Raw genomic sequence first — 23566 nt, 5'->3', positions numbered from 1 at the left:
ATTCTCAGATGTTTCCTGTGCTGCTGCTCCCCACGGATCCGATTTCCAAGCTGGAGCTGCTCATGTTCTGCTGCAGCTGCACAGGATTGCAGAGGAGTTCAAGCTTTGGAGATGTCTGATGTGTCATTAACAGCTGGCCCAGCTCTGAGACAGAGCTCAGACACTCGGATCCCAGGGAGCTGAGAACATGGATCAGGAACATGCCCAGGGCTCTGGGGTGCTCTGGGCAGAGCACAAAATGCCTCTGCCTGGATTTAGGGGGTATGAAGCAACGCCTCAGCCCAGGGCTGGACACTGGGTGCTCAGGCTGAGGGCAGCCCTGGGCACAAAGGGCCAGGAGGTGCCCACACCTGGCATTCCTGGGCACATGGGCCCTGCAATAACAGCACCAAACAGGGAACTGGGACCAAGGGAACTGAAATGTAACTGAGACCCCAGAAAACCTGGGCTGCTGGAAGCTGAATTCAGAACAAGGAATTTACAACCCCACACCTTTGCAAGTCTGCTCTGAGAACGACAGATGGATTTCCTTCAGGTTTTGGCAATAGTTAATTGAAATTCTGCTTTCTAAGCACTGGCCAAATGCTGCAAATTTTACAATGCAAGTATTCAAGGGAGGATTCCTTTTTTTTTTTTTTTAATTGAAAGACTTATTTGTCTTGCATTTTGAAAACAACCCAACATCTAGAAGGCAGAGTAAATTTGTGGCCTCCCTTCAAACACTGTAAAAGACATTGAATGGTGTCTGAAAATCTGCCTTCTTGAAACATGGCTTAGAGCTCGTTATTACTACTATTGTAAGCCTAATGTGACATTATTCTTGCTTATCTTCGCCCTAATGCGCTATAAATCCCCATTCTGGATTAAATTAAAATATCCAAATGCCTTTCTTGGATGACTGGGGCGTCCTCTCCTGCAGCCAGGGATCTGGGATGATGTTCATTATTGTCTTCCAAAGTCTGGTAAATCTCTGCTCTTTCACAAGGATCTCAAGGGTTTGATTTGTGAATGGTCATAAGGGGGGGAAAAGTCCTTTTCTTGACTTTCCTTCTAAGACGAGATTCCAAATTTTCTCTTCCACTGAGGGCACTGAAAGTAATTTCCCTTATTTCAACAATGCTAAACTTCAGCTCACCTTTGTTTTTTTCTAAACATACAGGATAAATACTGCCCCTGGAACATCTTTAATTGCACAGGGACTGGCTGGTGCCAGCTGCACCTTTCCAGGCAGGGTGACACTGGACACAACTGTGCTGCTGTCCCAAGCAGCTCAGCCAGTCCCTCAAACATCAGCCTGAATGGGGTTTAGAGGTTTGCCATCAATCCTTTATTGGCTTCTCCTCACTGCATTCAGTTCAAGCCTTTCCTTTTCATCCTAAATGGCAAACAAATGCTTGGGAACTGTCATCTGCTTGTGGTCAAGCCACGCTCAGGGAAAGGAGCTGAATTCCACAAGTGCATTTCCTCCTGCCAGCACTGTCTGCCTGCCCTCCTGCCCTGCTGAAAGAGTTGGGCTACTTCTGGGATGTCACTGGGCCAGCACTTGGCTCCTTTGCTGGAAACTTCCTGGCCCCTACAAACTTCACAGGGAAACTGCTCCTCATTCCAGGTTCAGGCTTCCCCCCACAGCAGCTCTCACCCTTGAGTGTCCAAATGCATCCAGAGCATCCTGCCAGCCCCAGGCAGCAGATGTGGATACCAAACAAAAACAAAGCTGGACAGGAATGTTTCTGTGTGACAATTTTTGGAAGGATAACGCAGTTCCTGCAAAATAGAATTTTTATGGGTTTCTACTTCTAACAAAAAAAAAAAAAAAAAAAAGGAAAGAAAATAGTTCATTTGTTCATTTTGAATCAATCAGTGTGACTTGAAAGTGCAGCTGGATCCTGAGAGCACCAGGGGAGTTATAACTTGGGCCCACTTCATTCCTCTGATCATCCCCTACGTGTCCCAGGAAGCAGATTCTCCTCTAACACATGACAGGAGATGGATTTGGTTCAGCACACCAAAACAACACTTTAAACTGGGGGAAAAAAATTTGAAAGAAAATAAAAAAAGAAAGAAAAGAAAAAGCACCAGTTATCTGCTGCCTATCCTGATTTAGATCATGCACTGGGACATGGGAATTCCCACTAGCCAGAAACTCTGACATTTTCCTTATTTTTTGCATGGTTTGTAAGAGAGAAAATTCCTCTGGGAGCAGATAAACAAACCAAACAAAAATCTCCTCCAGGCAGAGCAGGGAGAGCTGCCCCAGCCCGTGGCAGTACCTGCAGGGACGATGACCCTCCTCTCGTTGGTGGTCATGTTGGGGGGAGGCCCGTTCTTCTCATCCATGTAGGTGCTGTAGCTCATGGGGCTGGACTCGCTCCCTGCTCCCACCAGCTTGCCACACTTGCTCACGCTGCAGTCCACGGGGGACTCCCTGCAAGGCAAAGCAAAGCTGGGTCAGCATCAGAGCCCCTCCATCCCCGCACACAGGAGGGGCTGGCCCACAGGGGGACACTCAGCTGTCCCTCTCCCTTATGGAGAGGCCATTCCTGACCTGTTACTGGGCGTCATAAGGGGTCTGTGGGGCACACAGGGGATTTCTGATAATGCAGCTGGAGTCTCCAGGGGAATGACTCCAGACAAGGCAATGTCTGTACTGGCTCTGAAATACCAACACTCCCAAACCAGCTAAGGAGCCAGTGCCCAGGACACCAGTCTTTGGGTTACACCCCACTCCCTCACCCTGGCTGCTCAGTGCACTCCAGCAGTCCTGCAGGCAGGCTGGCTGCTCCTGGGGGCCCTGCCGGGCTGTTCCACCCTTTGTGGTGCCAAAACACCCCTGGTGTTGCACTGGAGCCTGGCAGTGGCACACAGGTGCTCTGCTGACCTGCCCTGAGGTGTTTCTGCAGAGCTCACAGGGACACAGGAAAGCCCTTTCACAACATTAACAAAGAACCCAGAGCACCCACCCAAAGGGACAGGGCTGTGCCCAGAGAACACCCAATGGCAGCACAGTCTGATCTATCCAGGGCTGAATGGGACAGAGCTTGTCTGTTCTTGGAGCCCCCAGAGCTGCAGGAGAATTTGGATAACGCTCAGGGACAGGGTGGGATTGCTGGGGTGTCCTGTGCAGGGACAGGAGATGGGCTCTGTGATCCTGTGGGTCCCTTCCAACAAGCCTGTTCAATTATTCTATTGCTCGATTATTCTGTTATTCTATTATTCTCTGATTAATAGTGCCACAGTTCACTACCTGGTGAGGAAATCTGGGAATCCTGGATGCCCCAGGCATGAGTCAGGAACTTCAGACCCCAGTACTGGGTGTGAAAAGGGCTCTGGCCCCAGTTTAACTCTTGAGGTGCTGGGGTGACGAAGAGGGGAGATCCAGCAGCTCAGGTGGCACTGTGCGAAGGCCTGGCCTACTGCAGAGCCTTGGGAAGACTCTGGGAGAACTGTGAGTCTCCAAGGCCCGAGAGGGAGCAGGGACTATGCTTTTCTCCAGCTGCAGGAGCAGCTCCTGCCTTTCATCCCTTCAAAGCCCAGCCCCAAGCCTGCCAGGCACACACAGCACATCCCACCTCGAGAGGCTTCCAGGGAAGGGCACATCATTGTCCTCACCTTCCCAAGGGGAGAATTAGTGCACAACCTCTGCACAGAACAAGCCCAGGCTTTAATCCCAGAGCCATTTCCAGGGCAGTTTAGGCCATGCTTTAATCCCAGAGCTGTCCTCCTCCTCTGGCAGAAGCAAGAGCTTCAGGAGGGAACCATTCCCTGCAGGGTAAGAACGGTGACAGTGCACAAATCCCACCCTCTGAGCTCAGCTGGCAAGAGTTCCAAGCAGGACACTAAACAAATTTGTCTCTTAACCTGAGCTGGGGGGGAGGGAGCAGTGCCTGAAATTCAGTTATCATGGCTGGGAGATAAATGCTCCACTGAGATATTCCAAGGCAGACGGTAATTTTTTCCTCATGTCTGACGAAGGGAATGTTGCTGGAAAATGGAAATAAGATGTATAACTTACACATGTTCGAATTTAAGGGTTTACTAGTTCGCCTACTGTTTTTCCAGGCAGGGAACCAAAATCCGCCTTCAGAGAGGCAACTGCTGAAGGCTCCATGTCCCCGGGGCAGCCGCGAGAGGCTGAGGAGCTGCGAGGACACGGGACTTTCACAGGGTGAACCAGCAGGGCTGGGTCCCTGGGGCACTGCTCCTGCCAGGTGGGCAAGTGCCTGTGCTGGCAGGAAACAGCCCTGGGGCAGCAGCAGGGAGCTGGGTGCTGATGGGCACAGAGCTGAGGGCCTGGGCACAGAGCTGAGTCCTGCTGGGCACAGAGTCCTGATGGGCACAGAGCTGGGTGCTGCTGGGCACAGAGCTGAGTGCTGCTGGGCACAGAGTCCTGATGGGCACGGACCTGAGTGCTGCTGGGCACAGAGTCCTGATGGGCACAGAGTCCTGCTGGGCACAGAGTCCTGATGGGCACAGAGCTGGGTGCTGCTGGGCACAGAGCTGAGTGCTGCTGGGCACAGAGTCCTGCTGGGCACAGAGTCCTGATGGGCACGGAGCTGAGTGCTGCTGGGCACAGAGTCCTGCTGGGCACAGAGTCCTGATGGGCACGGAGCTGGGTGCTGCTGGGCACAGAGTTGAGTGCTGCTGGACACAGAGTCCTGCTGGGCACGGAGCTAAATGCTTGGCCACGGCCTGGGCTGGGGAGGGCCAGGGGGCATCCGAGATCTTGGTGTGACAGTGCGATCCAGGTGTGACAGTGTGATCCAGGTGTGACACTGCTCCAGGTGTGACACTGCTCCAGGAGTGACAGCATGATCCGGGGTGTGACATGATGATCTGGGTGTGATGATGCAGGTGTGACACTGTGAGCCAGGTGTGACACCATGCTCAGGGGTGTGGCCCTGTGCTCCAGGGTCTCATACTGTCCTCCAGTGTGTCACATTGTCCTCCAGGGTGTGACAGAGTGATCCAGGTGTGACAGGACAATCTAGGTGTGATGATCCAGGTGTGACATCATGATCCAGGTGTGACCCTGTGCTCCAGGGGCTCATACTGTCCTCCAGTGTGTCACATTGTGACACTGTGCTCCAAGGAGTCATACCCTGTTCCAGGGTGTCAGACTGCGCTCAAGGATGTCACATGATGCTCCAGGGTGTTACACAGTGTCCCAGGGTGTGACACTATGCTCCAGAGTGTCAGATCCTGCTCCAGGCTGTCACACTGTACTCCAGAATGTCACAGCATGCTCCAGGGTCTCACACTGTGCTCCAGGCTGTCACATTCTTCTCTAGGTGTCACACTCTGCTCCACAGTGTGACACTGTGCCCCAGGCTCTCACATTGTGCTCCAGGCTGTCACATCTGCTCCAGGTGTCACACTCTGCTCCATGGTGTGACACTGTGCCCCAGGCTCTCACATTGTTCTCCAAGGGCTCAGACTGTTGTTCTCATAGGTCACTATCCCTTGTAAGTGACCAGCCTCCTCTCCTGCCCTGCCTGGGGACCAGAGTTCTCTCTTCCATCCTGCTCTGGAGTAAAATTTCCCTGGAAAATGCCTCTGCAGATGGGACAGGCATTATTTTTGATCAAATAATTCTATATATTTCACTCATGCAGCTCCACGGGGAACTGTTCCAGCACAGACCCCACCTGCAGTGCTGGGTCCAGCTCTGGGGCCCCCAAAACAAGAAGGATGTGGAGCTGCTGGGGCAAACCCAGAGGAGAACATGGAGCTGCTCGAGGGCTGGAGCCCCTCTGCTCTGGAGCCAGGCTGGGAGAGCTGGGGGTGCTCACCTGGAGAGGAGAAGGCTCCAGGGAGAGCTCAGAGCCCCTGCCAGGGCCTGAAGGGCTCCAGGAGAGGGACTGGGGAATTGTTCCCTAGGAGGGTGGGCAGGCCCTGGCACAGGGTGCCCAGAGCAGCTGGGGCTGTCCCTGGATCCCTGGCAGTGCCCAAGGCCAGGCTGGACAGGGTTTGGAGCAGCCTGGGACAGTGGAAGGTGTCCCTGCCATGGCAGGGGTTTGGATTAGGGTGGTGTCTAAGGTCCCTCCCAGCCCAAACCTCTCAGGAATATCCAGAGTCTTGGACACCCTGTAAAGAGCCTCTCCATGTTTCTGCTGACTTGGAATGAGCACAGGGACAGAGCAGAGTCCTTGGCTGGCTGTGCTCCCTGCTCACATCGTGCACAGTGACCCTCACAGTGAAGCAACCCAAATAACCCCGGGGCTGTGAGATCCCCTCAGGTTTTTGGGGTGATTTTTCACATGACAGACTCTGCTCTCCAGTTCAGACCCTGCCCATCCCTTGCTCTGTCTCAGCAGCCCAACCTGGACAGCCAAGTCCCAGAAACCTCTGGCAGAAAGGTCTGAAGGGACTTTAAGGGACTGAGATGCCCCTGCTAGGCACTGTGGGCAGAGGAGCCACTCCACAAATCCTGCAGGACACTGAATGTGCTCCAGGTGCCTGGCAGGGTTGTGTTCCTGTGCCTGCAGAGCTGCCTCCCTTCCCTCCGGGGAAGCTTTGGGGATGGCTGCATCCAGAGCTGACCCTGTAGGACACACATAACTGGGAATAGCATCACCCAGCTGGGCAGGAGACAGCTGTCCCTGAGAAAGCACCATGGAATCTTCAGTAACAGCAAGGGAGAAGATCCTTAACTTTGCGTCCTCTGGAACCCAGCATTTCCTACCAAACACAGCCTTTTCTTGGGAATTGAGAAGTTCTACCAGCCTGAGGCACCCCTGCAGCCCCTGCCCTGCCCCAGGGGAGGGATTTACCCCAGCAGGAGCGGGGTGTAGCTGCGGCCGCACAGGGAAGGATTCAGCCTGGGGAACAACGACAGTGTCAGAGGAGAGCAGGGAGCTGTGAGCCATGGATGAGTTCATGGAATATCGCTCCTTCCTCAGCTCCTGCATCACCCACGGGCAGGCTGGGATTCACAGAAATATTCCCTCATCATGTGAAAGCTTTTGTGCCAGGGCATTTCAGCTGCCAGATCAATCCCTGGCTTTTCCCAGAGGTTCCAGTGGCTGTCCATGCTGGATTTGCTCAGGCTGTGGATGCCCACAGGTAAATGGGCACAGGCTGGATTCACAAGCTCCCCAGAGCACAGCCCCTGTGGCAGGGGCAGAGTCCAAGGAACAGGAAGCACAACTCATTCCCACTGTCCAGAGGCTCCTTGTTCCAGCAGCTCTCTCTGGGGATGCCAAGAGTTTGTATCTTTTGTTCGGGACAGTTTTTCCTAGACTGGCCAAAATGGACAAACAGCTCCCCTGGCACTGACCAGCAAATCCTCTGTACAGCTCCAGCCTGGGCTCCAGAGGTGCGGAAATAAAACCATCACTGTCCCAGGTCTCTGCCTAGGAACCACCTTTGGCTTCTGCTTGAAAGAGCAAAATAATGGATTTCAGGAATTTCTGGACCTGATTCAGGAGAATTTTTCCTCCTTTCTATCCCTCTTTTCCTATCCTTTCATTCCTCCTTTCTTCCACCCCTCTTTTATTTTGAAATTTTCTGCTTTTTGGTGTAGAGCCCCATTTTTAATTTGTCAAATCTGACCACTGATTAGTTTGACTATAACTTCCCAAGAAAACTCACTCTCTTGTCAACCTATGACACTGGTTTTGAGTGAAGGAAGGAAAAACAGACACGAGGGTTCTGCCTGTGGTCCCCTCATAGAGAGGGAACAGCCAGCTCCTCCAAACTTGCATCTGCCTGTGCTTCAACCCTGCTCTCAGGAGTGCCTCGGAAGGAAGGAGACTCCACTGAAAGAGGCTGCAGAACGGCCAGAAGGGTGGCAAGGTTCGGGTGTTTTGTCCCAGCCAGGTAAAGGCACACAGGAGGGAGATGCTGGGACAGAAGGAACCGGCAGATCCCACTAGAGGGCTCACACGGGGCTCCGCGGGGAGCTCCTCCCTGCGGGCACCACAGCAGGTCCCTTGCCTTGGGCTGACACAGCCCCCGGGCACAAACACCTTGGGACCTCCGAACCTTGGCACTTCTGGAGCAAGAGAATCATCAAATCACAGAACGCTAGAGGGGTTTGGACTGGAAGGAGCCTTCAAGCACATCCCGTGCCAGCTCTGCCATGGGCAGGGACACATCCCGTTATCCCAGGGCGCTCCAAGCCCTGGCCAGCCTGGCCTTGGACACTGCCAGGGATCCAGGGACAGCCACAGCTGCTCTGGGATGTCTCTGCAGAACGGCTCCAAAGCATTCCCAAATTTCATTATTTCAGCTGGACAAAATCTGTGCCACAGCTAGGATTGCCCAGGGAAGCTTGCCCACATCCCTCAGCACAGGAGAACATTCTTTCACATTTGAAGATCAGACATATTTGTAATATTTTTAAAAAATCACTCACTGAGTTTAGCTGCAAATGCAGATTAGGGAAACTCAGTAAACAGAGACAAGATCTGGAATTAATTTTGAATTTATGTAAAATATAAGAAAAATTTTATTATTAACATTGGTTGTAAATTAGGTTAAACTTTACCCAGCATTCATCTAAATAATCCTTCTCCTTTATTCAGTAAAATTTCAAATGTGACTTTTTTTTGTTTATTTTGTTTTGGCTTTTAAACATAATTTTAAATGGGTTTTGCTCTAAGCAAGGTGCTGTCTGAGGGCAAGGGCAGATTTTGAGGCCATAACCTGCCTCAGGGTCTGAAAACAGTAGAGGAGTTAATGAAATTTCTACATCTGAATGTTTCAATAATACAGAATTCCCATCTTCGCCCCTAAAACACTGATGCCTGCCTGGGCATCCCCTACAGACAGTTAGGATGCACTTATCTGGAAAATTCTTTCCAGTTTGAGGCTAAACCAGGGGATCCTGGCATGGGTAGAGAGCTGGGTGAGCTTTCCATGTTGGTTAGCACTTGGAGAGGTCCTTCAAAGACCCTTCTGCCACCCTGCTGAGGACCAAACCCCCACAAAACCCTCAGCCCTGCTCCTGGACTGAGGGAAAGAACAAAGCCAGACAGTGTCCCTGCTGTCCCCTGGCACTGGCAGTCCCTGGAGCTGTCCCTGGCAGAGCACACAACCCCCAGCCCGCAGCACTCCCTGCCAGCACAGCCCGGGCTGACCCTGCTGGGGGGGAACTGCAGCTTGGGGAGAGGACACTGAGAGCAAGAGAGGCAGAGCCAGAGGGGCACTGGGTGGGGTTCAGCCTGCAGCTGGAGTTGGGTGCGATGGGCATTGGCACTGGCATTGGGGTTGGCACTGGCTTTGGGGTTGGGGTTGGGGTTGGCATTGGGATTGGCATTGGCATTGGCATTGGGGTTGGCATTGGCACTGGCATTGGGGTTGGGGTTGGGATTGGGATTTGCACTGGCATTGGCACTGGCATTGGGGTTGGGATTGGGATTGGCATTGGGGTTGGGGTTGGGATTGGGATTTGCACTGGCATTGGCACTGGCATTGGGGTTGGCATTGGCATTGTCACTGGCATTAAGGTTGGCATTGGCATTGGCACTGGCATTGGGGTTGGCATTGGCATTGGCACTGGCATTAAGGTTGGCAATGGCATTGGCACTGGCATTGGGGTTGGTATTGGCATTGGCATTGGCATTGGCACTGGCATTGGGGTTGGCATTGGCACTGGCATTGAGATTGGCATTGGCACTGGCATTGGGGTTGGTATTGGCATTGGCACTGGCATTGGGGTTGGCACTGGCCACTCTCACACATGTGGGGTTGGCCAGGTAGTTGATGGGCAGGCGAATGAGTGGTTGGAGTGGCCCAGTCCATCCCCACGGACTGGGATGGACATGCAGGGCAGGGATGAGGGGATGGAGGACGGAGGGAATATTCTCCTGCCCTGGGTGCCCTGGAGCTCCCATGCAAAGGAGTTATCCAGAGGCAGGCTGGGAGCTGTGGCAGTGCATGGCCCTGACATTCACAGCAGCCTTTTCTTCTCTCCTGACAGGAGGTTACCTCTCTTTGGGGACCCTGAGCACATATTTTATGCCCAAGAACCTTGGAGTCTTGAGCAAATCTGTGATGAAGGATTTCCTGTTTGCCTAGAACCAACACAGTCCAGGGGCCTTTTCCGTGGCTCCCAGGGCTCCTACAGCTGTTCATGAATCAGTTTGTCCAGGCAGAGCTATTTCCCTTTTTTCTGAGCAGAGGAGGAAATGGTACACAGGATCGCCACAAAAGGACAGCCCAGGACATTTCATTCCTGAGCACATGGAGCACTTGGACAATTTGGGTGTACAAGTACAGATACACTCAGGATGATACAGAGCCTGTGCTTTCAGGACCTGCAGAGCCCTGACATGTGTGGTTTATGGCAGCTCAGGGACGTGGAGGGTTCTTTTTCCCTGTCCGATTTCCCTGGGATAGAGGAGTGGAGAGGGAGGATCCCCTCTGTGTGCATAGGTCTGGCACTGCGGGGGTGAGCAACTGCAGCAACCACAGAATCCCAGGATGGTTTGGGTTGGGAGGGACCTTAAAGCTCAACCCATCCCATCCCCTGCCCTGGACAGGGACACCTCCACTACCCCAGGTTGGTCCAAGCCCCAGCCTTGATTTGGGCAGCCTGGCAATGCTGCAAAGGCTCCTTCCTCCTTTTCCTGAGAAAACCATGCTTGGTAGCCAAAGATAACCCCCATGATTATCAAAACTCCAGGCACTTTCAAGATCCATCCTTCTCTCTGGGTTATGCTTTTTCAGGAAATAACTCCTTTTCCCATGTTTCACCCCAGTTCTGAGACAGGGAACACAGTGCAAATACCCATGGGGTTTTCATGGAGTCAAGAAATGCCACTGAGGTATAGACAGGGTGAGATGGAGTTCAGCCTGCAAATGATCCTCACAAGAGAGCAACTGCCACAAAGGCCTTTATCTGAGGGCAAAATCAGCATCTACTGTACACTCACGAGGGAAAAACACCATGCTGCTGTTTGATGTCTTTAACAGCATCATCTCTCTGTAGAGGTGCAAGGCTGCTTTCTGTTTCCAACTCTGTGCTCTGCTGTGTTCTCAGAAACCAAGAAAATGTGCTGCTAAACTCACCCTAAAGTAGAAAAAGTCTTGAGAGTTTCACCATGAAACACTACAAATGCAGAGATGTTTGTGACTTAGGAATTCAAATCACATTAAAATTAGCATGAACTCTAAAAGCTTTTGCTAAAAACCAAAAGTGTATCTATATTATATCTATACTTAAAATTGAAAAATAAATTGAAATTTTTGAACTTAAAAATTATGTTCAGGAAAGTGAAATTTGTTTCCAGGCTGTGAACTTGTAGTAATGTTTCTAAAAGGAGCCACCTGGGCTGCTATAACAAAATGTTGGAACCCTGGATGCTGAGAATTTTAGACTTTGTGCAGCCAGGCACTGACCCCCAAGAAAACACTGCATTGACCTGAGGCCATGAAGAAGCTTCCAGAATGGAATGATAGCACTAGGATCGTGGGTGTGGAGTTGAATAGATGTGTGTGATATAACATGGTGGAAAACTTAGAGTTTAAGATTTTAGAATATAGCAATATATATAGAGCAAGATGGAGGCTTTAGGGCGCAGGCTGCTCCTTCTCCTTCTCCATGGGTTTGGATGGTTTTGTGTAATTGGATAAAAAAGTCCACATTGCAGCCATGGGTGATTGGTTACTGGGTTAAAAGTAAAAATAATTTAGGTGTCATTTCTTAATTGGACAGTTTAGCCTTAAAAGGCCTTGTAGAGAGGGATATGGGACCATTTTTTACCTTGTTAGAGCAATGTGCTATAGAACTCACAGCTTGTGAGACTGTAACATAGATAAAAACTAATAAACATCTGAGTCCAAACAAAAAATACCATCTTGGATTCAATCCCAGCCTTAGCAGAAAAGAAGTAAAGAAGCCATTACCAAAATGTTTTCAGGCCATTCAATTTCCCATTGACCAGGGAAAGGATTCACCTCTAGGTACAAACGACAGGGGCTGGGCTGTGCTTTGGCTGTGAGCTGGGCAGGTTACACCATGCCCAGGCACCCTCTGGGGGTTCACACAATGAACCTTCTCCAATGGCTCCTGAATTCCCTGTGTCACCTCTATCCACTCAGATGGAGTGGGCACAATGATTTTTATTTTTATTTATTTGTATTTTTATTTTATTTTAAATTTTATTTTAATATAATAACTAATTATTCAAAGTCTGCAATGTGGAATTTTCTGTTTAATTACAAAATACTACTTAAACTTATGAAGAAGAAGGAAGAAGAAGGTGAAGAAGAATAACTTGTTTTTGTTTTAAAACTTTTATCTTGTTTTATATCTATTACTGTATTTTAAAAGTCTAAGTTTTTTACTTTGTGATATTATATACTTTTAATTAATGATATACTTGTGATTTTAGTGTTATCAATTAATTTTGGAAGGATTTTTACAGCTTCAGGTTAAATGCAGTGTTCTTCTGGGAGTCAGAGTATGCTAGCACAGAAAGTCTAAAATTCTCAGCATCCAGAACTCCAACAGGCACAGGCCCTTGGTTTTGTTGTACCTTGCAGACTCCCATAAAGGACCTCAGTCTCCTCTTTCTCTCTTCTTCACAGAATTCACAGAATCACTGGGTTGGAAGAGACCTTCAAGATCATCGAGTCCAGCCCAGCCCCAACCCCAACCCCTCACCTAAACCCTGGCACCCAGTGCCACATCCAGGCTGTGTTAAACACACCCAGGGATGGGGACTGCACCACCTCCCTGGGCAGCCATTCCAGAACTTTATCACCCTTTCTGTAAAAAACTTTTTCCTAATATCCACCCTATATTCCCCTTGGTGCAGCTTGAGACATCAAAAAGCTTTTCATTTCCAGAAGTTTGCTTATGGCCTGGTAGAGCACAAACAAAAGGTGTCCTTCAGGGCCAGCCCTGGCAGCACAGCAGTGCAGCTTTCAGTGCTTCACTAGCAGAAACTCCAATTATTGCTGCATGTTCCCTCTGTGAGTCCCTGAAAACACAGCACAGCCATGGGGTGCTGAAGTCAGAGGTGAAATGTGAGATTTGCAGCAGCATTTGCAGCTCAAGCTCTGCCCTGGCAGCATCATGCCCAGTCTGTGGAGTGTCCATGGAGACCAGGAGGGACACATCCTGCAGGACTGCATGAGCAGGGTGCTCAGGCTGTTAAAAATGAGTCACAAAAGAAGGAATTGCAGGAGACTGGGACGTGGTCCTGCACAGAGAGCTTTGTTGATGTGCAGGACAAGAGCACAAATGGACAGAGTGTGCTTTGCCTTCGTTTGGGCTCGGGGCTTGGATTCAGGAGCTGGGTTCAATGATCCCTGCTGGTCCCTCCCACCCGGGACATTCTGTGATTCCATGGTTAAGACTGTAAGTGTGGAAAGGGTCTTTCCTTACCTGGAGCCGTTCATGTGGTCATACTCCCGTTTGACACTGACCCTCACGGGCTGGTTGATCCACTCCTGCTGGGGGGGCAGGGGGTTGATCTTGTGGGGCTGCCCGAAGTCGGGGCTGCCGGAGGCCGTCATGTCCTTGGGGAGCTGTGCGGCCGCGCCGTACGTGGGGTCAAACAGGGACTGGTCGTCGCTCACCACCGACAGAGCCTCCTGAGGAGAGAGAGAACCAGCCCTCAGAATTGTGACTTAAGCAGGAACTGCCCTCTGGCTCTCCCTCTGAGCTGGGAGCACCTGCAGGGCCCCACAGCTGCCCTGTGCTGGCTGCCACGCCACCTGCCCAAGGAGCAAGAGCCCGGGGTCCAGGAGCCCCTATGCAAACCAGGGCTTGCTCTGCTCTGCTTTGCTGGCTGCCGTTTCCACCTGCCAGGGGCAATCAGAGCCTTTGGGGTCCAGGAGCCCCTATGCAAACCAGGGGTTACTCTGCTCTGCTTTGCTGGCTGCTGGCTTTGGGTGGGAGCAGCGTTCAGGTTCACTGGAGCTCTGCAAACAGCAGAGGAGCTGCTGGGGCTGTCACCTCACAGGGGCTGTGTCACCTCGTGGGGCTGTGTCACCTCATGGGGGCTGTGTCACCTCACAGGGGCTGTCACCTCATGGGGGCTGTGTCACCCCAATGCTCGCTGTGAGCAGTTCAGCCCCAGTCCCAGTGGCCGACCTGCCCACCTGCTGCACTGCTGCTCCAAAGCCAACTGGTGCGTATGGGAACACCTCTGGAGTGGCATGTGAAGGTCTCTACGTCTCCTTTTGGAGGGTTTGTGCGCTGTTTGTGTTTTGAGGTTGCTGCTGAAGGAGAAGCAGCCAGAGCAGGTCACAGTTTTGGGTGTTTGTGGTAGGGGAAAAAATGCATTACTTTACACTTTTTGTTTATTTTGTGGGAAATGAAGGGCCGTGTGTTACCCAACTGTGCATTTCTAGAAATGCTTAAAAACAGGAAATTGTTATCCCTTTTTTTTTTTTTTCTAATTTCCCCCCCCCCGCCCCTTGCTGAAACTCCAAATATTGACAAAAAGCTCTGGCTATCAATTTCCTTGTGTGGATGTGCTCGGGTTTTCCAAGAGAGGAGTGCCGAGCTCCTGATGGCTTTAGCACGGCCTGACTCAAAGTGCATCTGGCAAGGGGTGCCTGCTCTGGAGGGAGCTCAGCTAACCACACACAACACAGCTGCCTTTATGAGTGGCAGGGCAGAAACTGAAGGAGGAACCTCCCGCACTGAAAGCAGCCCCAACTTTCATGTGAGCTGATGGAGCAGACTCCAAAACAAAGCTACAGACTCACTTACTCTGGGCTCTCAGTGCTCAAAAGCCACCCAGTAGTGGTGTGTGGGCTGCAGAGGCTCACTGAACACACAGCTGAAACCTGGTGTGTTGTAACCCCCGTGCTCAACATTCACAGGGCACAGCCTCAACAGGGAGCTTCTAAAAATAATAATTTATTGCTCTCTCTCCGCCCCCTTCCCCCAAGTAGTTGTTTCAGAGGTTTGTTTTCTAAATTCTTCCATAACCAGTGAGGGAAACAGAAATTCTGACAGCTTAGAGAAGTGCAGCTCCTGGAATGATGCAAGAATCTAAGCACAAATCAGATACCACCAGGCTCATGATACTGTCACAAAAAACGTCGGTAATTCAGAGTCTGCTGGGTAAACATGAAAATCCCCCTCAAGTTAACCCACTTAAAGAGAGTTGGGCCTATAAAAAACAGCGCTTTTCTATCTCTGATCTCAGATCATGTAACAAACCCAAACAAGCCAAAGTGGCCTAGAATTGGAGTGGGCCTGGCAAAGCTTGAATTCAGAGGAACCCTCAAACATCTGCATAAATCCCGCTGAAGTTCCAGCACTTGCTGCACTTTGTGGCCAACCTCTCACACTGGTTAGAGCCACTAAAGAGCAAAAAGGAGTTTTACCCCACATTGCCCAGTGGTTGTTGGTGAAAGGAGCTCACACTGTGTTCAACCTTTCCTGCAGCTTTTCCTTGGTGGATTCACAACCTTTCAAAAATACTCCTCTCCTTTTCAGCTTTAGAGTAAGGGAGGGAGTGGAAAGTGTCCCTGGGAAGGGTTGGGTGAATTGTGTCAGAAACCCCTCAAAGGGCTGGCTTGATTTCCAGACTGCAAACTTTGCCTCTGCAGGAAGGTACAAGAACAAGAGATGTTCCAGGCTTAAAGCAGAGCAAAGCCTTCCCATCAGAGCTCAAGATTAGCTGCTCCTCTGATTCATTGAGGATTCACTCAGGATTCACCCTAGGCAGGGGTTCCCAATGACACATTTTCTGAAGGCTTCTACTTCCTCACAGTACTGAAAGTGTCAGGTTTCCTACCTGAGGTGGTGGGTGAACCCCACACTCTGCTGCAGGACTGGCTTAGGGCCCTCTAGACCCAGTCTCAGCTGGGCAGAGAGAAGGGAAATATGAATACCACTGCAAATTAATCAGATAAAGATTCCGCATGTTTGGGTTTGGAGATTTCCAGTTTAAAAACATACTCTAAAAACATACAAAAATTGGTTTTTGTTTTAGGGAAAAAACATCTGGGAAAATAACAATAATGAGAGTTATCCCACAAAATCCGTGTGAGAGTTGCTCACAAGATTTTTACTGGCAATTCGGCAGGACTAATGCAGGGGTTGGAGGGCTCTCCTGAATTCAAGCTTAGTCAGGCACTCTTCATTCCAGGCTGCTTGTTCTGCCTAAAGACATTTTTCTTCTGAAGAAATTTTCTGGTGGTAAAGAAACTGGAAGAAGGGATCTCTCCGGCTGTCACAAAAACCCCCAAACTTATCAACACTCCACAGAGTAACCCTGGACCAAAACTCTGGGGCAGCACACAGTACAACTTTACAAATACAAGCAAGTACACACTGCTCTGTGACACAGAGTATGTGGCAGAGAGCCTCCTCAGATAAGGATCTTCCTTGAAAGACAAAGTGGCTGCTCAGAGCTGCCTGCATGCAACTGGTGTTAACTGGGACAGCAATAACCTCACTGCGGCACTGGGACCGAGCTCTGCCTTGTGCTGCATGAACAGTTTCACCCTGAAAACAGGAGGAGAAATCCGAATGCTCCGGCTGCTCTTGGCAGCTCCTGGCCAGGAGAGGTTCGAGCTAAACCTGAGCTGGTGGCAGCACAAAGGCTGAGCCCCAGGGGAGCTGAGGCATCAGGGAGATGAGGAGAGATAGGGCTGGTGACACCTGCTCGGCTCCAGGGGCACAGCAGAGCAGTGCTGGTGACATGCGAGGCGGGTCGGGTGGCACTGAGCCAGCCCCGCTGCCACCAGCTCAGCCCTGTGCCCACATCCAGCTCAGAACAAACACGGGGGGCAAGCAGCAGGCAGCCTGGGCTGGTGGAACCCCTGGGTAGGGCCAGGGCTGCCTGGGGCTCGGGCCAGTGCTCCTGGAAGGGGCCAGGGCTCGGGCGCGGCTGTGGGGCGTGCACAGCCCTCCCTGTGCTCGCTGTGGGCTGCGCTCCCGGCAGGGCTGGCCAGGCCCGGCCTGCTCAGGGGAACTGCCTGAGGCACAGAGCTCCCTGAAACACCGAGCTTCTCTCCCCTGAAACCCCGAGCTTCTCTCCCCTGAAACACCGAGCTTCTCTCCCCTGAAATCCCGAGCTTCTCTCCCCTGGAATCGAGAGCTGCTCAGCGTTTGGAGACTGGGAAAGCACTGCGAGGTGTGCAGGTGTCAGCACAGCCTGCCCAGACGGGCACAGCCCGCCAGGTCCCCCCGTGGAGCTGCCTCGGCCTGTGGCCTTGGGCCGGCCGGCCTGAGGCCGAGACAGGGGCTGTGTGTGCTGCTCTGGCATATATGTTACCTTATAGTGCCTCTGGGAATAGGCTGGCCTCAGTTTTTCCAGGTTTTAATCACATTCCTGGCATAAATGTTGCCATGGCAGCTCGTCCAACTCCCTGGGCAGCCCAGCCCCAGCCGCTGCAGGGCAGCCCACCAGGGGCTGCCCCAAAGGAGGAGCTGGCACACACTCCTGCACCCCTCATCTGTGGTGGGCCTCTTATTTGTACAGCAGTTTCCAGTTGTAAGAGAGTGAATTATCAGGTTTGCCTTTATTTGGATGAGCCATCCTGACCCAGGTCCCAGGTGTGAGGGGGACATAGCAGGAGGCACAGTTTGGCCTTGGCCCTGAGGGCAGGAACAGCCAGTCTGACATTCTGGGAGGGCTGACAAGCCACCAGCGCCTCAAACAAGTTTTCCTGATCTTCTTGCAAAGGAAGATGACACACACACTTCAGCAAAGGTTTTAGTTAGTTAATGAATTGAACAGGGCATTTGAGACAGGAGAAAGGCCAGGGGCACAAGGGCTGGTGAGGTGAGTAGTCAGTGCTGTCACCCCAGGTGTCCCCAATAACTGAGTTGTGCAATGTGTGTGCAATGAGATTTCACTGAACATCAACCTTTAGCTCTCTACAATCACTTTTCTGGCCATAACCACATTTAAAAGGCATTGCTAAAGATCAAAGCTTCATCCTCCTCCATAAAGGCTGCCTTAGAAGAGAAGACAGTGTTGAGTACCTGAACCATTGCGCCATGGAGAGATAACTCCACTGCAAGAGAGGTGGCTGTTTTTTTTTCCTTTTGCCCCCTCCCCAGAATTTCACCACTCCTGGTCCTGTGAGAAAATCACTCCTGAAATATTTTTGTAAAGAGAATGTTGTGAACACAGACCTGAAGAGCCCAGACCTAATGATGTAAAACACCAAAATCCGAGGTCCAGCAGTGTCACACACGGCGCAGGGTTTGCACCGAGGAGCTGGAGTAGAGATGACTTTGGCACTGCAGTGTTACAAGTCAGCATTTCTGCTGCCAACATCTCATACGAGCAGAGAGATAACATCAGACTTACAAGAAAATGAGTCAAATAAGAAATTCAAAAAGGAGCAGGGTCTGTGCTGATTGTGGGGCAGCACATTAGGATGGATTCGGCACTGGACTGGAAGACAGAGTGTTCTCATCCCTGCCCTCAATCTTTGGGAGCATTCCCCTCTCCCTGCCTTCTCCTCCTCTGTTGCCCTGTACTGTGCACACCATGGGGCCCTGAGCCCCGGCCAGTGCTGCCACTGGGACACACACAGGAATCCTTTGGGCTCACTCTCAGATTTCCACTCTTCCCTTGCTCCCCATCAAACCAAGAATTCCCCTGCAGCTTTTCCAGACCACTTTTCCTGAGGTTTGCTCCTGCTATTCCACCTTCCTTAGAGGATGTGACTGGGGCAGGGACTCCCCAGAACTCCCCCCTAGAAAACTGTAATAATGAACGTTTGATTGCCAACAACCACAATCCAATCTTATGCCCTTCACAATCCACTGAAGTCCTGCTTAGGAGCGTTTTCTGGTTGCAGCTGGAGATCCATCATCCCCCTGGTGAGTGCAGCAGGATGTCACTTGTCACTTCAAGGTGCCCTGTTCTTCCCCCTGGTACCTGCCTGCAGCACTGGCCAGTGTCCCCAGCTGTGCTGCTCACAGCATTCCCCCACTGAGCTGCTGCTGGTGGGGCTGGGACATCCCAGCTGCTGGAATCCCTGCCCAGAGCTGGCCCTGCCCCAGGAGGGGTGGGATGAGATGCAGGCTGCTGTCACAGAGTCCTGTTCCACCTCCTGCCAAGGGCAGGGACACCTTCCCCTCTCCCAGGCTGCTCCAAGCTCCCTTCCCTGCTGCAGCAGCACTCAGCGTTAAGATGGCAGTAAACCTTTAACACTGGGTCCAGTCTCTGCAGGTCTGAGGATTTCAGTGGGTATAAAGGAGGGGTTTTCATTCAATAATTTTAGGGCATCCTACACTGCCCAGTCTGCACTGGAGACTTGCTCAGAGCCACAGAGCTGGACACTGACCTGGACAAAGCACCACCCACTCGGCCCAGGCTGCCTTTTCTTCCCTTTCCTCCCCCTTCCTTCTCTTGCCATCCAGGCTACTCCATCCAAGGCAGCCTTGGAACACACCATAATTCCTGTACAATTCAAATTAATGGGAAACCACAATGTGGTAATTCATGTTAGGGGGAAACAAAGCGGGACTAAGAGCAGCAGAAACAGCAAGCCACCAAAATCATGCTGAAATTAGACAGCTCAAAATTGGGGCACAATGATTTGGCAAAACTCCTCAGAAGGAAAAAAAAATACATATATCTTTATCTTTTGGGGGTTATTTTTATGCTCACCATTCCCAAGAAATTTTGTATCAAGTGGGTAAAAGAAGGTTGCTAAAATCAATGCTCTATTATTTTCATCTCAATATCCCCAAAAGCAGGCTCAAAAAGGATAAAAATATAAATCATTCTTCTGTACTTCACTTCTCAGAAAAGCACTTTACTTCAGGCACACTTTTATAGGATGTAGACCAAAGACTTTTTTTTCCCTCCGTCTAGACTTCACATTAATGATTTCAGGGCCTATTTTGGTTTGTTTCCAGCCAACTGGGAATAACCAGGTGACAGTTTCTCTTTCCCAGCAAGTTGCTGCATTAAGCATAATGATAAGGAGGCTTAAACCAGGCCTGGAACTGTGGGAAATCCCCAGGAAAAGGCTCTGTGAGGTCTCAGAACAGGCCCAGGAATGGAGGTAGAATTTAAAAAGAACCTGCCCAAATTATCTCTGTGGCCCCCTGACCTCTGGAAAGTAAATGTGGTGAAAGCTGAGGCTGGAGGGACCATCCCATCCCCATCACCCTGAAATACTGGAGTGTGCTGCAGCTCTTCCCTTGGAACATGAGCAGCAGCAGCTGTGCCTGGAGCAGGAACAGCTCTGTCAGCCCCCAGCTGGCTCATCCCATCCCTGGGCTGTGGACAGGGAGCTCCCCAAGCACTCCTGCCCTCCCCAGGGCTCTCCACCCTGCTGGGTCTGACACTGGCACGAGGTGTGCGTCCGCTGGGACAAAGCACAGCTTCTGGCTGCCCTTCCCAGAGAACTCCCTGGCTTCTGTTCCCTGCCTGGCTCTGCCAATCGGGACACACAAGACAATTCATGATGAGGCCAGAGTGAAACCTGTCCTAAGTGCTGGAAGCTTTACCTTTGGCATGGCTTGGGCCAGGTTTCTTACCATGGCAGGTAATTTCACTGCATCACTGGAAATCTGGCATCTCATAAAAGCCAGAAAATGGCTCTAACTGGGATGGACAGTCCTGAGCTTGAGATTTTCCCAGGAGCCTGAAGTGACACAGAACTCAAAAGGATTCAGCTCTACAGATTAACCAGCCTGACCCTGCTCAGGCTGAGGACTGTTCATGATCTCACAAGATCCTTTCCAAGCCATGTCATATTCCCAGAAAATCAATCAGCCTTTGCCAGGTATTAACACTCCCCTCAGTCCCTTTCCTGTGCTGGTATCTCCACTCCTCTGTGCCCACAGCTTTTCTCCTCCAAAGCTGTATCCCCTTCTCACTGAGACTGACACTGTTGGGTGATTGCTTCCCAGGGCTGAGCACTCAAATCCACCCAGCTCTAGCTCACCTTCCTTTTCATTTCATTTCTCTGTCCCCTCACGCTTTTAAAATAATTGCCTGAATGCTCTGCTCAGGCAAAAAAATGCTCTGAGCAGATGTGTTTGTAAACAGAGACACATGGACCTAACTGGGAACATGCACCCTTCAGTAAATATTATTGTAGCATTTTTATGGTCTTCTCTGCTGAAGAAACAGGGAGGGAAACTGCAAGATAGTTTCAGAGTCTGGCTTGCTGACAAGCCCCAAGAATCTCAGAGCACAAATGCAGAAATGCTGTGCTGACCTCAGCTCTGTCCTGGAGCACCCCGTGCCCAGCCCCTCGCCTTGATGTGCTGCCAGAGGCTCTTCCCAGTGGCCAGTATTCCATCAGGACTTTGCAGACCGACCCAGCACTGTGTCAAGAGAGCTGAGCTCACCCCGAGCTGCATCTACCACTGCAGTGGTGTCACCCTGTCCCTCAAAGCTGAGCTTCTGGGGGGTATTTTTACTTGTGTCAGAAACAGAGACTGTGACAATCCTGCTGGTTTTGTTTCCAACATGCAGAGATAAATTGAAGCTTTTCAACATAAATGATTTGCCCAAGAAAGGGAAACAACAAATGGAGAAACCCAAAAATACTGGGGAATACTGGGGGTTTGTTATGAGAGAAGGTTTGTCCCATCTCTGGGCTTCCTCTCAGGCTGCCCTGGAAAGGACAGAAAGTAGAGTCTTAAAAGCACGAAGGAATAGGTGCAAACTACAAAACCTCATCTTTTCTCTTTGGGTTCCTACTGCCAAAGCACTGGAAACTGTAAAAAAGAGCTTTCTCCCAGGAATTCAAGAGGTGGGAGGGGGCAGCTTTGGGAGACACAAATATTTCAGGTTGTGACTCAAGGCTCCAGCAGTGCCCATTCATTATTTTTATTCCACTTTGATACCATTGTCCCCAGTACATTCACAAGCCCGTGCCGTATCCTGTTTTGTTCCCTGACACCGTTCCCTACACAATCGCAGGAAGCCCATCAGGAAGTGGCCATCGGGGGCTGCTTTGTTTCCATCTGCAGAGAACAAAATAAGCTCCTGCAGCCCAACATGACTTATCCCAGACTGAGGAAAAACAACAGCATGAAAGGATCCCAGCAGCATCTCCAGGAGCCAGCACAGCCTGCGCTGCTCCCTGGGCCAGGAGCCTGCAGCACCTCAGCAGCTCTCGAGGGAATGCTCAGCTAAAAGGAAGTGTAAGGAATAATCCATCACTGACACCTACAGTGCATAGTGAAGGTCTGGACACTCTATGGGGGCAAACACAAGTCCAACACAGTCCTGCAGCTGAATCCAAAATGAGATGTTGCTTGGGTTTTCCAGTCTGAGGTCTTGAGTCCATTTGTGTCCTGAGCCCTGAGCCAGGTTTGGGTTAAATCTGAGCTCAGGCTCTGGGTGCCCAAGACATCCAGAGTGCAAACTCAGGGTTTGAGGCCAGAGCAGGGTTTGGGTTAAATCTGAGCTCAGGCTCTGGGTGCCCAGGACATCCAGAGTGCAAACTCAGGGTTTGAACCCAGGGCAGATTACTTAGGCTGGGTCAGGGCCTGCATCCCACAGAGCCCAGAGATAAGAGGAGAGGGGGTAGGTGGTCCAGGACTCACAGCAGCCTGTTTGTTCCCCAAGGAGCACATGCATGCTCCTGATCCAGCATGGGGAGTCTGATCTCTGCCTCTGCAGCAGACAAATGGCTCTGACTGGGATGGACAGGTCCTGACAGAGAGGTTCCCAAAGAGCCTGAAGTCACACAAATCACACTCCCATTTACAGATGCTGGGAACCACAGTGCCATAAAGGCCTCTCAAATATCAGATTTCAATCTTGTGACTGGCCCAGGTTTGCATTTCCCTGCCCCTGGGCACACTCGGGTGCCCCTGTTCAGCTCTGCAGCCTCTGCTGGCTCCTGACCCACACCCCAGCTGCTCTGCTGAGCCTGGCAGTGGAGCTGAGGGCTGCCACCCTGCTGGGATGGCAGAATCCATGTTTTCATTGTGCACCGAGCCCAGCCCCTGTGGCTCCAGTGAGGGGATTGTTTCTGCCTACGCCTATAGCAAAAGCAGAGATTTTGTGAACAAGCCTGCCCGTGGCATTCCAAGGAAAACAGCTCGGCAGGATTACACTGAGGTATTTTCTTTGTCAATCTCCATCGAGATATTTGAACAGGAAAACCCAGTTTACATCGCTGGAAATTCCCAGGGGCTTTTGATTTCTTTGCAAAGGAACACCAATATTTTAACTTTGGTGCAAGAGGAAGGTCCTGGAAGGATTCAGGGATTGCCATCACACTCTTGAACAAAAAGGCTGAATCCCATCCTGTCACCTGGGCTGGAGCCCTCAGTTAACATTGCCATACAAAAAGGAGTTGACAAGGTGCTGTTCCTCCTCCTGATATCAAACATGGCAGAGCAAAGACCACCACCAGGTCCAGGGAGCTGCAGCAGGGAAAGAGCCTCTGCTGTATAAACGTAGTGAAGCTCTTGCTGAGGACAAACATTCCCACTAAATAAACACATCCAAGGCCTTCTCTGGTGTTACACCTACAAGAACCAGGCTTGAATCAGCAAGAATCTACAAGAACCAGGCAGTGAATATGGGCAGCTGGCTCACCCAACAGCAGATGTGAGAGTAAAAGTGAAAAAAGGGCTCTTTCACAGCTGCATTAATATCCCCATGCCTCAGTTTCCCTGTCTGTGTGATGCTGCCCCCCAAAGAGCTCAGAT

General features: G+C 51.1%; 1 protein-coding gene across 1 annotated transcript in view; it reads right to left on the bottom strand.

Annotated features, from left to right (window-relative positions):
- FLI1 (Fli-1 proto-oncogene, ETS transcription factor) overlaps positions 1-23566 on the bottom strand; it is a 77207-nt gene that overhangs the window by 28679 nt on the left and 24962 nt on the right. Inside the window, exons 2-3 of the mRNA XM_084221608.1 lie at positions 13337-13545; positions 2271-2425 (exon numbers count right to left, since the gene is read on the bottom strand). Of these exons, the coding sequence (XP_084077734.1) occupies positions 2271-2425; positions 13337-13545 (364 nt within the window). The remainder of the gene's footprint in view (positions 1-2270; positions 2426-13336; positions 13546-23566) is intronic.

This window comes from Fringilla coelebs, assembly GCF_963513975.1.
Source record: "Fringilla coelebs genome assembly, chromosome: 25".
NCBI classification, from domain to species: domain Eukaryota; kingdom Metazoa; phylum Chordata; class Aves; order Passeriformes; family Fringillidae; genus Fringilla; species Fringilla coelebs.
This window is presented reverse-complemented; position numbering and strand designations above follow the sequence as displayed.